This window comes from Chamaea fasciata, unplaced genomic scaffold (genome assembly GCF_029207755.1).
Source record: "Chamaea fasciata isolate MVZ Bird 193981 ecotype frontalis unplaced genomic scaffold, bChaFas1.0.hap1 SCAF_7, whole genome shotgun sequence".
NCBI classification, from domain to species: domain Eukaryota; kingdom Metazoa; phylum Chordata; class Aves; order Passeriformes; family Sylviidae; genus Chamaea; species Chamaea fasciata.
Genome location: NW_027094092.1, coordinates 3,563,523 through 3,578,901, shown reverse-complemented (window position 1 = coordinate 3,578,901; position 15,379 = coordinate 3,563,523). Strand labels below are relative to the sequence as shown.

The following is a 15,379-nucleotide window of genomic DNA, read 5'->3' as shown; positions in this document are numbered from 1 at the left end:
GTTTTCTAGTAATTCCCCCTTTTGTCTGGTTTTGCAAATAAGTATAGACAGACAAATATTAAAACATAGTCTTTTGTTGATAGTATTAATTAGTGTATGTACCTTTATCTGCTGTTCTGACAAATATGTAAATGTACCTGGGCAACTAATAATGGTGTGTCTAATTAAAGCTGTCAGACTTCTCTCACGGAAGAAATAGAACGTATTTGCAATAATGTGACGTGATGTATCTGGAAGAATACATTTCACATTTCAAATTAACAGTTTTACTGTATGGATTTAATGAATCTTCACTTACTTGGTATACAGCTTTTGTATTGACACATCGATTTAACATTTAACTCATTTGTTTGGAGTCGCTTTTGTTAAAATATGTTACATTATCTTTTTTATATTTTTTCAAGTGAAAAAGTCAACAATTAGCAGTGATTGTAACAAAACTGTAAAGTGGTTTAAGTTTCCTCAGTGATGCTAGTAATTGTGTTATAGTTGTTATAACTTGATTTCTTTTAGATCGGCAAGTCAGTGTTTAAACTAATACACATAGAAGACTGTAAAGTAATATCTAAAAAGGAATCTAATTTTTTTCAGGTGGGAAAGAATAATTTTGAAAGGTGGGACTTCTTTTTGGCTCTTTGGAATAGAGGAGGAAAGGAATGTTCTTTTCCCTTCTTTGTTTTGTATCATCAGTTCTCATTGCTCACCTCTGTTAATATTAAAAATCATTGGGCTATTGCTAAAGTTTTAATCTGGAACTTCCCGTTACATCATCACAAGATATAAATGTTAATGTCCAAAAGTCACTCAGAAAATGTTTTCATATTTCATGTGTATCTCTCTTTCTGCAGTCCAATTTCAAAAGACTTGACTCATCAGCAAGTAAGATTCATTGTTGTAACCTTTACTGTTGTATTTGCTTATTGTCACAAAGTACAACAGTATTACCTGGTGATCATGTCTGTAACTATCAAACTGTTTTCTGAAGCATTCAGTTTTGTTAATTCCAGATGCTAACAGATGCAGCAGTTTAATACAAACAGAGGTATATTAGCTACAGTATTTTGGTTTTGTTTAAGATTTAGTTGTGATCAAATGCTGCTTCTATTTTAACTCCTAGAACAGGTGTTTTTCCTAGAATAGTTGCTTTTAATATAAATTGTAACAGAAAAGAAGGAAAACCTAGTTCCCTATTACATTGCTAATCCTCGATAATTTAACTAAAATTTGGATTTTTTCTTCAGAAACTGAAAAAGTGACAGTTGTTACTGCTGCTGCCACCACCACCAGTGCTGTAATAAAGCAGGAATCTCCACAGACAACTGCTCCTGTAGGCAACGTGCAGGAGAAAATGAATCCAGCTGACCCTTCAAAAGTAGCTCAACAGGATGCTGTGACTTCAGAACAACTGGCAAAAATACAGGAGACTGTTGCAATAGAAGGATGTACTGACGAGGAGAATATGGACAGTGAAGGAGAGGGGATGTACAGAGAACGTGATGAATTTGTAGTGAAGATTGAAGATATAGAGACACTAAAGGTAATCTGAATATTTGCTGGGAGTGGGGAAACGCAGCACAAAACCCCTGCACATGAATTTCGCCTCAAGAAACTACCAGAAGAGGAAAGGCTGCAGATTAATTTTCTCTTTCTATTCTAGTATTCTCTGATTGCTGCCAAAATGCCTTGAAGGTGTCTTTCTAGTGCAGATTACAATCATGTTTTGAATGCACATGACCCATTTTATGCTGCATACATAATAAAGTAAATCTGTGTGCTGGTAACCTCTGTTAGAACTTGGAATTACCTATTTTAATATTGAAAAGCATAAATTTTTCAAAGGCAGTTGACTACATTTTTTTTACTTTTGTTTTGGTTTTTTTTTTTTTTTTTAAGATAGGAGTAGACTTTTAAGTGTAACTTTGCAAAAGAACCAGAATGGAGTCGGCTTCTGTTTTTTTTTAATAAGAAGTTCTGCTTTGTATTTCAACAAGAAACAATTTCCAGAAGCAACCAGTACAACTCTTCACATGAGTTTTTGTGAATTTCTTGTTGTCTTTGATTTTTTGGGGGGGGTTTGGTTTTGTTGCTTCAGCATTTTAATTCTTCTGCATGTTAACCTTTCCTTTTGCGGCTGTCATAGCCAGCAATATTCTTACTGATGGAAAATTTCTAGTATTTTTGATTACTTGTCTCTGTGCTTATCCTCTCAAGCTGCAGGTTTAAATTAATTAGTGTTGCTTTGTCACATAAAGCAAGTGTTATCAGTTTGAAATACTCCCTTGTCAGTTACAAAATGGATTAAGGCATGTTAGGAGATATTTTGAATTTCAGGTTTGTTAGTTCAAGAGTCATGAAAAAGTAATCGGTGCTTGACTACGTTTTCCAAAAGGTTTGTTTGAGTTATTAGTTTGTTTGTAGGATGTATAGAAAATTCTCATTCAAGCTGGTAATTACAAACTTGCCTTGATGCAAGCAGGACTTAATAACTATAGTGTTGGAATTTTAAATTACGCATTTCCATTTTATCCTTGGGTAACTTCCTTAAAAAACGTGATGCACAAACACATTTCTGGAAGAAAAATGAGCAGTGTTTTTAGCAAACAATTTTATGTTCTTCCAGGTTGCTTTGCAGACAGGAAAAGAGCCTCCAGCTATCTGGAAAGTACAGAAGGCTTTATTGCAAAAGTTTGTTCCTGAAGTGCGTGACGGACACAGAGAGTTTGCTGCTACTAACAGTGTGAGTCTTCAGAATTCCTTGGGAAGCCTCTTGGGAGCTGCTTTCCTTAATGCAAGTCTAGGAAACGAAATAGAATGTGATTCCGGCATACATTCCTAGCAATCATCTTAGAGGGGGAGAAAACCCCTCCAACTCAAACTCTCCCTGAATACATCCATGGAGTGATTTTTTGCTTTGCAGTACGGAGTCTTTGGTATTGTTTTGGCTGTGTAAAGGAACAAGTTTTCCTGACCAGAATAAAGTCAGTGGAAAGAGGCTTGTGAACCAACTGCTTCCTGCAATAGGAGTGATACAGAGAGGATACAATTTCAACAGGCAGCCTTTTGCCAGGCGCATAATGTTTTTGGGATAACATATGTGGAGAATAAAATAAAGGGAGAAAAAGGAGCCCAGAGTATCTCGATGCCCTTATCTTATTGTCTTCAGCTTTAATTATTATCTGGAAATCTGATGGAGAATTTTGCTTAAATTATAAATGCTGAAGGGTGGCTTATTGTTGAATTTACACATGGGGTGGTTTAAACTGATTTTTTTCTTTAGTATTGAAATTTTTACTTGTTAAAACTGACAAATTTTGCTTAACAGAAACAGAAAAAAGGGTGGTTTTTTTCCTTTTCTTTCAGTATCTTGGGTACTTTGGGGATGCAAAGACAAAATACAAACGAGTATATGTGAAGTTCGTTGAAAATGCAAACAAAAAGGAATATGTCAGAGTATGCTCAAAAAAACCCCGAATCAAGCCTGTCCAATCAGCGAGGTATTTTATTTCAATATGTTTTCCATTTTGCCATATTGTTTTCATATTAAGAACACATCTAATTAAATAAACAGGAGTTATAACTTTGAAGTATATTAATTGTGCTTTAATATGGAAACTGAGAACTGTCTGGTTTGCTTTAAGAAATTCAATGTAAATTACTGCCTTGTCTTCCCTACTCTATTCTGTTCCATAATGAGTTATTTTGGAGGTGTTTGGGTTCCACATGCTATTTCTAGGTCATCCTTTGCCATACAAGCCTGCTAGTGTAATGATTTTAATTTTCTGTGTAGTGTTTTCTTGTATCCTGTGGACTTTGCTAGTTAGGTAGTTTTTTCTGGATTGCTTTAATGATCATTCTGTCCCAGTAGACTGGAAGTACCGTGCTTTCTTCACAGTCCTGGAAAGTAAATTTATAAACAGATGTTCATGACAGTGCTCTTCATTCAGGAGAACACTGGAGTTTTAAGTCTAGTTTGCCCTCAAAGGAAGCAGTGCCATCAGATAATCTCTTTTATGGAATAATCCTGTTCTACTAAAAGCAGCTGGGATTCTGATGCTCCTTTTTTCTTGGGCTATGGAAGACTGTTCCAGTACCTGTTTTTCCAACCCCCTCTTTTAACGAAACATGACTGTCATTACCTTGTTATGCTTACACTGTTCTCTCAACACTGCTTATGGCTTTTCTTTCTGTTTGTACTGCATGTTGTATGTCTGGAGAAATCAGTCAGATCCCACCTCTGTCTGTTTCACTGAGCTCCGTTAAATGAGGTCTTTCAACTTCCTCATTTGGGGCAGACTTTCCGTTCCTCTCATCCTTCTGCTGTCTGTTGTCTCCATCCATTTTGGTTTGAAATCTCCATTTCTGACAGATGTCTAGAATTATTCCCAGTGTCCCAGAAGATACTGACAGTGTTTCTGCTTTCCCATCTTGACAAAACTCTTCTCTAACACTGCCCAGGACTGTGTTCTCTGCCACGCTCTCAAAACTCTATTACATTATTAGTTCTAAAGTACAGAACTTTGTATTTCTGATATAAACACTCCTGTTTGTTTTCTTGTTTCGAGAGGTGGGAAGAGAAAGGCGTTGTCTGGTCAAGTCTTATTTCAAAAATATAGTAGTATGTAAAGTATGTATGACCTAATACTCAGTTACAGTGAAATAAGCGTATGTAATCAGTGGGGAGTGTATTCTGGTTAAATAAGATTATAGCTATTTTATTACTGCCAAAACTTGGGTGGTAATTATATTCATAAACATTCTCTTCATAATATTGCAGGACTATTCACTGCAAACCTAGTAATAGCAACATCAAACCCCCCGATCCACCAACACCAAAACCAACAGCAACGAAAGTCTCTTCTGTGAAACCCAAAGCTAAACAGCCAAAGGTAAAGGCTGAACCACCACCAAAGAAAAGGAAAAAGTGGAAAGAAGAATTTTCATCCTCCCAGTCTGATTCTTCACCTGAGGCCCAGAGTGAAGAAGATGGTGAGTGAGATACCATTGCTGGCACCTAGGCCCATTTGAACTTAACTGAGAAGAGTATCATAAAATTACATTGTTTAATCTTGCACGTTTTTCTGTACAAGCCTCAGAAAGAAAATATAAAATCTGGTGTGCAAAATGAATTTCTTAAAACTTTTCAGTTGCTGTTGGTGTATGAGCAAATGTGTACAATTGAAGTTATTTCAAATGTAGTTTATCTTCATAAATACATTATTTTACCACTTGCTGTCTGTGACGGGTACAATTGTAGGAGGAGAAGCCAATTTGATTTTTGAATACATCTTAAGAATGAGATTCTTCGTTAGTTTTCCTTTGCAACTGAATGTCATGTCTGAAGTAACATTCCTGCAATGTTTGCCTGCATGCAGATGTGGGCAGAGTTCAGATGCTGCTGTTGTTTTTTCAGAACCCAAGGAGAAAAAGCAGTTGACTTTTTGACTGCTCCATTGCTGGTCTGAATGCCAGCTGTTCAAATGTAGCCTGCTGAGCAGATTTGCTGTTAAGACATTCGTAGAACATTGAGATTCAATGTTTGCAGGAATTCTCCAGAAGAAAAAGGCGTTTCTGAAGTTTACAGTGTTTTTAGGGGTTACAGGAGTAGCAGATTTACAGTGCATTTTGCAGGGGTTTTTTTTTTTGTTTATTTCCTGTATGTTTGAAGCAAATCTGTGTATTGCTCATACTTCATTATTGCTGCATTTCTAAAGCATCCTGGTGACTTTTAAACATAGATAAACTATCACTGGTGTACTGGCACACTGCCTCTGTGAGGACAGCACCTTTCAAATATTTTTCAAGCAAACTTGCCCAAGTAACACTGTACATATTTAAGACCTCAAGTAACCTGGTGATTACTGTCATCCCTGAGGAAGTTGAACAGCCTTGCTGGCTGAATCACTGCAAAATCCTGGTGTCAAACATGGAGCCTATAAAAAGCTGCAGGATGCTTACTGGTGACTACTCTGTGTGCATGTTAAAATTGCTGTCTATGAAAAAATAAAAGCTTCCTCAGAGTAAGCATAAGTATGCCTATATTGCTTCACTGATTTCTTTTTTTTTTTTTTTGTGAGTTTAAAAATTAGGTGTGATTGGCTTCAGTGGTATGTAGGCTCCTAAGTGACATAAGTACCTCAAAAATTCTTTTCCCTGTTGGATGACTTCAAATTTTGTTATTTTGGGAGGTACTTGCCTTGACAGGAAAATTAGGGCACTTAGGGCACTTCACTTGACTGAAGTTATTAATTATCCTGTTTCTCTGAACTTTCATCTACAATAATAGAAAAATGTTTCAATTCCTTCAAGTATAATCTAAAAACTGATAGTTTAAAAAAATGGAATCATTTGTACCATATTTGGTGTCTGCCCTTGTTTTTGACTTGTAAGTATTTTATTGCAATTGACTGCACTGCATTTTAATCTCTTGGGGTACCAGTAGGGGTCACTTGTGTTTTAAGAGAGAAACCTTCAGTTTTGAAAGCAAGTATTTTTAGGATATTGAAGGGAAAAAAAAAAAAATCATTCTATCCTGTTTACTTTTCAGAGGTTGTACCTCCAGCTCCACTTGTTACACGCTTTTTGAATACAAGAGCTATGAAAGAGACTTTCAAGAGCTACATGGAGTTGCTTGTTAGCATTGCCTTGGATCCAGACACAATGCAAGCCTTGGAAAAGAGCAATGGTACAGTGTGTTTAACATTTGTGTGTTCTTACTACATTTTAAGGTTATTGATCAGTAAAGCAAGTGTTCTTTTAAAAAACCCCACAAACCTAACAACATTCAAGTTACATCACCTCATTTGAAGAATCTCCACACGTATGTGTGTATATATATTTTTTTTTTTTTTTGCATTATCTCTTTGAATAATCAAAGTAACTTGGAAATATTGTTTTATCTTCTTTGCCGCATTAAAATTTTGCTGTGAATGTCAGAATTAAGCTATTTGTTCCTACAGTTATTGTACTTCAAACCTTAGCAAACATGTATTGAAAATTACGGAGTTTCAAGTGTTTGCCTCCTTATGAAGAAATAGGCATATAACTTTAAGTAGATATGATTCCTCCTGCTATTAAAAATTCTGCTTTTTAAACTCTGAAATCTTGAAGTCTTGATCTAAGAAAATGATATTAATGTACACTTTTTCTCTGAAGACAAAATATTTGGATTGGTTTATCCTAGTAGACTCCAGGGTACAAGTCAAAACTCCTATTTCTCAAAATTTAGTAAAACCCTCACATTGAAAGATAAAGGTTCCAAAAGAGAAATCGTTTCATGTGTTATTTAGTTGCAAGCTGTTGTTTTTGTGCTACATTCTATTTGCCTGTGTTTAAAAAAAAATCTTTTCTAGCCTCTCCTCTCCTGCCTCTCTTGGTTTGTTTCGAGTGTGCATCAGTGCACACTTACCTCAAGATTTCAGACCCAAGCATTATGTTAGTAGTCCACTAAAATCAAAGTAGTTGACTTTATAAACAAAAGGCTCCATACCGAGCTGTAAATTTTCATTCCTGGCCACATGCCTATGTTCAGCTGTATTTTGTGCAGTTCACGGTGGTTTATCAGATAACTTTTATCAGTAAGCACTCTCCTCAATTTTTTTTTTGTTATAAATGCCAGCAAGACCACTTCTTGTAAAATGGAATAAAAATGTCAAAACCACATACTTGTTTTTATAAAACTGCCACCTGTATTGCACAGAAGAGGATTATCTAGGAGTTGGTGTAAAATCATCCCTTATATTTATGCTCTGTATTGCTCTATCTTAATTTTTCCTTGCAGCAAAGGAAACTCAGAGAAGGAGCAGGATTGCAGTCAGCAATTCGACTTCATACTATCTACACCAACTTAGTGGGCTGATCAAAAAAGAAAAACAAAAGATTTTTCTCTCACATTTGAAATTAGATTATGTGCCAATTGCTTTATTTTTTACTTTCCACATTGTGTATTAATGGGTCAAAGTACAGAATGAATATGAATCTCATTATTGTGCATCTCTTAATAATCAACTGCTGTGGGTTTTTAATGTGTCTTTTAGATGAGTTACTTTTGCCTCACATGAGAAAAATTGATGGTATGCTGAATGACAATAGGAAAAGGCTGCTTTCCAAATTGCGCTTGGATCATGCTTTCAAGGTATTCTCTTTCAAATTCTAGGCTTTTAAAAGTGGTGTTTTAAGTCAATCACTGAACTCATACCATGCAGGCACAGCTTAAAACCCATTTGTAACAGAAGTGAATATGGATTTGAAAGAGATGCTATAAATTTAGTGCTTGTATGTGGCATTTGGAGAACATTTTAGGATGGAGAAGCTTATAGTGCAAAGGTAAAAGTTCTAGTTTTACTCCCCATGCTTTTTGGTTCGTTCTCCAGCATATTTTCCTTTAAGCTTTTCAAGTTTGCCGAAAGAAAATCTGTTTCCTGTCCTTCTAGAGCTTTTGGTTAAGCGATTGTATTGCCTAAAAATATACTTTTACCTGAAATAGCTATGCTGTGGAGCAGATGTTTGAACCTCTTTGAAGTAAAGAACGTGATCAGGGGAGTTTAAAACCAGGACAGAGAGGATGCAAGAACAACTCATTTGTGTGCTCTTTCATGTATCTTCAGCATGGAAGGTTGAGAAAAGTGTGGATAACAAGCCCATATTACAGCAGCTTTGGCGTGGTAATAAAAAAACAGGTCTGGATGTGGACAGGGAAGAGAGAAGCCATCTCAGTAGAGAGAAGGTAAACAGGAGGATAATCACTGTGCTTCCTACCGTTCCCACCCACCCTCCAAGCGACGATGCAGAACTTGCAAGTGCAGGAAGGTTATTTTCACTCATGAAGTCATGTAGGTTAGAAAAGATCAATTCCAACTGTTAACCCAGCACTGCTAAATCCACCACTAAACCCTGTCCCAAAGTGCCACATCTGCTGCACATGTTTCAGAGACCTCCAGGGATGGTGACTTCACCACTTCCCTGGGCAGCCTGTTCAAGTACTTCACAACCCTTCTGGTGAAGAAATCCTTTGTAACATCCACTCTAAATATCCCCTAGCATACCAGGAAGCCATTTCCTCATGTCCTGCTGCTAAGGGAATAAGACACCCTTTTGTCAGCGTCTGTAATCAGACTGATTATTTGTTCTTGTAACAGTTTGGAGGCCAACAACAGTAAAGCAGGCCTGACTATAAACACCATCACCAAACTTGCTCTTTGCCCCCTTTTCCCTGTCTCCTTATGCCCACAGTACAGAGTCACTTGGAGAATTAGTGCTGTTCTTTGTACTGCTGTGAGCTTATTTTTGAGAACTGGGTGAGGAGGGAGGTAATAACAGACTTGAAAGTTCTGCTCTTTTCCATCATGAAACCTTTTTCCCCGTTCCATTTCTGGTGAATTTTGTGGGACATAAGGCAGCCTTGTTTCAGGGAGGAGACCACCATCAACCGGTGAAAGAGCTGTAATTCACACGATCCTTGAACTTTTTAAATGTTAGTTATGCTGTTTTCCCAACAGCTGAACCATTGGAACCTCCTTGAACAGAATTTTTTGTGGCTTCCTCCTTACAGTAGAAAGGCCCGGGGAGGGCTGTGTAATTTCAAATGCACAGAGCCCCAGAGAGGTAGCATGTGTTAACCCTCCATTTCTGCTTTTCTGTTGGGGTAAGAATTTTGTCTTAATAGTTATTAATATAGATACCTCTTTTTGACCTGTCTGTGCAGAGAAGATAGCCCAGTTAAGGGAAGATACAAATTGGTAGAATTTCTGTTACATTCACGGTACACAAAAAGTGACAGGCAGTCACGCTTGATTTTTTTCCCAGCTTAAGGGGAAAAAGCTACTGTAATTCTCTGTAATACCAACACGTAATTCCAGCTGCTGATTAAGTTGGAGTTCATAGTGAATACAGTAGCTTTGCTGTGTGTTCACTTAGAAGCAGATTATGTATCTCCTCTCTAAAGTTAATTTCAGACTGTATTCCATCATATCATCTGCAAGAGCTTAATAGAGTTAATGGATGTGAGGAAGAGATCTGCTTGTGATGTCAACTGCAAGATAGAAAACCTTTTATGTTTTTCTTCTGATGTGACAGTGCCAACTTGTGCCCTCCTTGGGTCAATGTCTTGAATAAAAATGAAATGCCTACTCGTCATCACAAGTAGTGCTTGTGTTGGTTAGGAAAATGTGTTCGATGCTCTTTAAGATACAGGAGGTTTCTGTTCCACCTTTAATGAAATAAGTAGTTCAGATATTAGAGCTGAATGAGGCGCTGAAGAAAGCAGTAAGTTAAAAAGTATCATTTGTCATTCGCTGGCATCATTCAGTTTGAATGTTTTTACTGCTCTGCATTGATAGGCATGGATGAATTTAATACTGTTTTTCCACTGGATAGAGTTAATATGGAATATGTTAGCACTGTATTACAAACCAAAGCAGACACTGAAGTTAGCAGTTAGTGTTTGGAAGTATTACCTGTAACATTTTTTATAGTTCTAACAGTTTATTGCATCCTTTGGGTAATAGTTGTTATAAACAAAATTATAAAATATTGTTGCTTTAGTTGAAGCTCAGTAAGTGAAGCATCTCAGCTGAAATGTGTGAACTCCATTTGAAAGTAATTATGTGTCTCATGCTCCCAAAGATGGAGAAATCACTAGTATTTTGCTTCTTCATTCCAGTTCACATGCGTCTGGTGTAGGCCAGTGGTGTGGCCGTGGAACTGTTCAGGCTCTTAGGAATTCTCCAGAGGAGGCCAGAAGTGGCCAGAGCCCCTTGACACTCTGAATCAGCTTTGAGGAAGGCTATTATAGTGGATAGCAAAACTGAATAATTGAAACCTGTTTAAGTTGTTCCGCTTGGAAAGTATTGCAAGGAAGACCAGATATGGACAGTTTGGCTTGTTAAGGTTACTGCTACCACTGTGCAGGAGATTTAACAGCTGTTTACTGAGAGGTTTGTTTCATAAAGTAACAAATGGCTGATATAGATAAAGAGCTAATAAATTATAGGCGGGAGAGGTTGTTGTAGTCAGGTACTCTTTGTTAAAAGAAAATCTAAAAATGGAGTCAACCTCATATTTTAACCCAATAGTCCCAGTAAGGTTCTTAAGCTGCAGCATTGATTAATTTTTGCATATGTGTATTTTTCTGCCTCATACTGGAGTGTAATACAAAGATGCATGTTCATTTAATGTGAAACATTTTTTTCAGGGCCAGATAATATAGCATAGCAGGACTGTTTCAAAGCAGCTGCTAACACAATGCTGTATTTGTTTAAAAAAATTGTATTCAAATTTACTCATGCAAATAAAGCTGACAGAAATGCAGTTCACTCTCATGTGTTGAAATGTCTCAAACTTGTACTTTTTCGAACCAGGCTTCTACTTCACTGTGCATAAGCTTTTCTACCTTACAGATCTGATGAGATGCAATTAGTTTGTAATTTGCAAAATCTGGGACAAAAGCTATGAAGATATTTAGGCATCCAATCCTTGCATGCCTGACTATACATGGAATACTTAGAGAGCTTTGAGTAACTTAGCCTTAGAGATTGTTGGGTAGAAATGGAATGGAAAGCAATTTAGAAGTTAAAAATTGCCCTGGTGAGCTTTTTTTCCCCCCTCTCTTTTTAGAGATGGAATCACAGATGTTAATCTGACATACAGTGAAAGGATCTGCTGGTCTTGAAAAATTTCAGTAGTCAGGAACAGGTGGTCATGCACTCCAAACCACATTTGGTTGTATGGTCTGATAAAGACACTTTATCAGGTCTTTGTGGAAGAATAATTTTTTTCCTAATAGGCTGCACTCTAATCTTTTCAAAGAAAAACGACCAATTCATCATCAATGTGGCCATTCTTGATGTTTTTCATGATCCTTTGTCTTTATGTGCTCTGTTAAAGAACGCTTTAGAAAACTTTCCTGAACTGACAGTGGTCACTCGGGATTCCAAGACAAAGTGTGGAGGGACGTCTGTGTCTAAGATCAAAATGAATGGTAAAGCTTACAACAAGAAAACACTGAGGGCTTCTAAATCAACCACTAAATCAGCACAGGTGAGTGAGTGTTCACAGGGTTTGTTGCTGCCACCATCTGACTTGTGCTGTGATAACCATGTTTATATAAAACACTGCGGCATGTTTATATAAAACATGCTGGTTTGGTTAGTTTATCAAAACATAAAGTCTTTGAGAGAGGTGCTTTTTCTTTAACAAGGGAACGTTAAAAACCAACATTTAATGATGTACATCACATCGTTATTATATGTGAAACATAGTTTGTCAGCTTCCTGGACTGTTGCTGGAGCAGCAACAATTTGCCTTCACCGTCCTGCTGCAGATCACAGTAATAACAATTTCTTACACTTGCTGCGAAGTAAATGATACAATGGCTTCTAGATCAAAAATTTAATAAAAATAATGTTAATACTGTAAAATCTGAGATCAGATAACACTTCTTAAAAATTGAGTTCTGTCTTGTTCCGTTCCTCATTTTCAACGGCAGAATGAAGCTGTGTATCTTAAGTTTAAAAAAATTAAAAAACAACACGGAAAAAATTTGAGAAGCACATATTGTGTATTTCCATAGAATTCCTGGGGAACACTCTAACTAGATTTGGCTTGCTTACCCTCATCTCCCTGCAGTAAATAGTGGCTTGACAAATGACCTGTACATATAGCTCACACTCATATTTCTTGCCAAATTAATCTAATTTTTAGGTAAGTACAAATCAGCCTTCTCGAGCACAAAGTCTGTGTCGTTTGCAATGGTAGCCACCAATCAGGTAGAATAATGGTTAAACTTTGGTACTTCTTGGAGTACTTCTTGAGAAGGGGGTGTCTTACCCATTTTGGGCTTTTGCAATGCATTCAGGATGACTGAAAGCATTCTCACACCTGGTTTTGATAAAAAAAATTTATCAAACATTTATCACATTTATCAAACATTTATCAAACATTTATCCCATGTTTGATAAAACAACATGGGAAGTGGAGATAGGAGATAATTACGATATAATGGGAATCACAGTTTGCCAGATATGTCACAATAATGATTTGAATTAAGCACTCACTTTCTGAACTGTTGAAAAAAAAATTGTTTACAGAAGAAAATGTCTGTCATGTCTCTTGATAAATAACGTGAAATTTTCCTAAAATAATTGTTCTTTTTGCAGGAGTTTACAGTAGATCCAGAAAAAATACAGTTGTATTCTTTGTATCACTCACTCCATCATTACAAATATCACATATATCTAACATGTAAAGAAGAGGTAAGTATTGTTCTCATTTTTTGCATTCATTTAGGGAATTTATTGAGGAAATGGAGTCCAACCTCAGAGACTGTTCTCTCATTCTTGGTAAATGAGTAGGGATCGAGGCCTCCTATCTTAATTAATTCTTTATGGCAAACAAAGGCTACACTGACCACATGGGTTGCCCCTAAAGGGAACTGCTGCTCAGAACATTCAGAGGTGAGGCTTGCAAGATTTCTGGGATTCCCTGAAGTGTTCTTCACGGTTATCCAAAATAAGCAGGACAAACGTTATCAATGTATTTAACTCCTTGGATCTAAAAGGTTTGGGGTTTTTTTTGTCTCAGAATGCCGCACCTTTATATTTCTTCTGCAAATCCTTGGTGGAAATATTTCAGGTAGCAGAAATGCAAGAGTCAAGCTCTGGCTTAGTTGTTAAAAATGCATTTTAAGGGGCATTACCCTTGCTTTAAAAATTTAAAGGTTTTCTGGCAGAGAAGGTTCATATGTAATTGCAGACTTTTATAAAAATGAAAATTCTCCAATTCTGGCAGCCTAACATGTGTGTGTGTGTGCATCTCTCACTCCCCCTCCTTCTCTTTTTTAAATAGATTTCTTCTGTTCAGAAGACGAGTGCAGATCTAGGCCAGGAAGAGATTGTGCAGCTGTGCATGAAAAACATAAAATGGGTGGAGGATCTTTTTGAAAAGTTTGGTGAACTTTTGAATCGTGTCCAGCAGAAATGCTCATAACAAAAATGTATCCCAAATCCCACATTTTTCTACGGCACTAACCTGATGGAACAGAAAGCTCAGAGAGAGGCTCTGATTTCTTTTACAAAGCCAGACTGCATTCTTGTTCGTAGCCATTTTTATTTCTCTTTATGGAACTTTGTGCCTTGGCTCGTGCTAAGGAAAAGTGATGCTGCCAAGGAAATCAGTCCTTTGGAGATGGAACTAAACATAAACCTAACCACATTTTTAACCTGAAGAGTTATTTTCTATTTTGTAAACTATTGGATAACTTAGTTTTATTTTCAGAAATGTTTTTGACAAGTGATAAAGCATGCACTACATATACTTATTTTCTTTTTTATTGCTCAACAGATAACAACACTTAAAATACTACAGATTTTTCCATCCCTGACTAAGTGAGAGAAAAGTCAGCGTTGGGGCAAACTAATTTTTACATGTCTGGCCACCAAATTTAGAGTTTTGTACATTTTGTGAACAGAGCCGGAGTGACATCAATTTCTGCATATGTATATTGCCATCCTAGAATCCAGAAATTTCATTATGCTTTATGGACTCCTTTTACTATTGTCATGTTTGGGAGACCGAACATGGAGTTGGTGCAATCCTATGACTGCTTTTGTGTCAAATTATATTGTAATGAAAGACAATGACCTTAACTATTTTCCCTGTTTTGAAGAAAAAAAAAATATTTTCCTTTATACTGTGGGGTTTTTTTTCTTTTGGAAAAAAAATTCAATTGTACATTTTATCTCACTAATAGTTGTATTTTTCACAGAGGAAATATTGTGGTTAAAATTGTTACATGTATCTTTGTAATACACTTTCCATTGTTTTCAGTAAATCCTATTCATTTATATGTTGATTTTATATTGTAAACTATGTATCTCGAGGTAACCCTTTTGTTTATACAGGTTTGCTTCAGTGTTAACCAGAATAATGCATAATGCATACTAGACTAGTTTTGCTTTAGGTGTAGTTGTGTTAGACACTGCAATTATTTTCTGGTATGTGAAAATAAATTTCTTACTAAACTAGCACTTGATTAACTGAGAGTTTAAATGAAGAGCTACTACACTTTATCTTGGTCAACAAAGATTGTTGATTGAAAATAGACTATATGCAGTGTTAAACACAGCTTACATAATTGTTTGTAGAACTGGCAGTTGCAGAGCTGTTCTCTTTTCGGTGCCTTTCAAGTCTTCAGACATCTTTGTAGCTTTTCTCCCCCTCCAGGTTGTTAACACTTAGTAGTGCCACTAGTCACACTCAGACAATGAATGTAATGGGCTCTAATCAGGAGAACATTTTCTTTAAATTTGCCAATAGAATGCCTTACTGAGTCATTCAGAATGGAGATGTACTCTACTGGCGTCCTAAAAAAAAAAAAAAATGCCGT

At 36.5% G+C, this 15,379-nt stretch overlaps 1 protein-coding gene across 3 annotated transcripts in view; it reads left to right on the top strand.

Annotated features, from left to right (window-relative positions):
- The window catches only part of QSER1 (glutamine and serine rich 1), a 41,551-nt gene extending 26,534 nt beyond the window's left edge, over positions 1-15,017 (top strand). Inside the window, exons 5-13 of one of the 3 annotated variants that reach the window (XM_066187240.1) lie at positions 1,242-1,537; positions 2,621-2,737; positions 3,361-3,494; positions 4,775-4,986; positions 6,545-6,682; positions 8,034-8,131; positions 11,881-12,033; positions 13,152-13,247; positions 13,840-15,017. In XM_066187240.1, the coding sequence (XP_066043337.1) occupies positions 1,242-1,537; positions 2,621-2,737; positions 3,361-3,494; positions 4,775-4,986; positions 6,545-6,682; positions 8,034-8,131; positions 11,881-12,033; positions 13,152-13,247; positions 13,840-13,980 (1,385 nt within the window). In that variant the 3' untranslated portion in view covers positions 13,981-15,017. The other 2 variants (XM_066187243.1, XM_066187241.1) reach the window with 2 other exon arrangements.
- Positions 15,018-15,379: the final 362 nt, after the last annotated feature.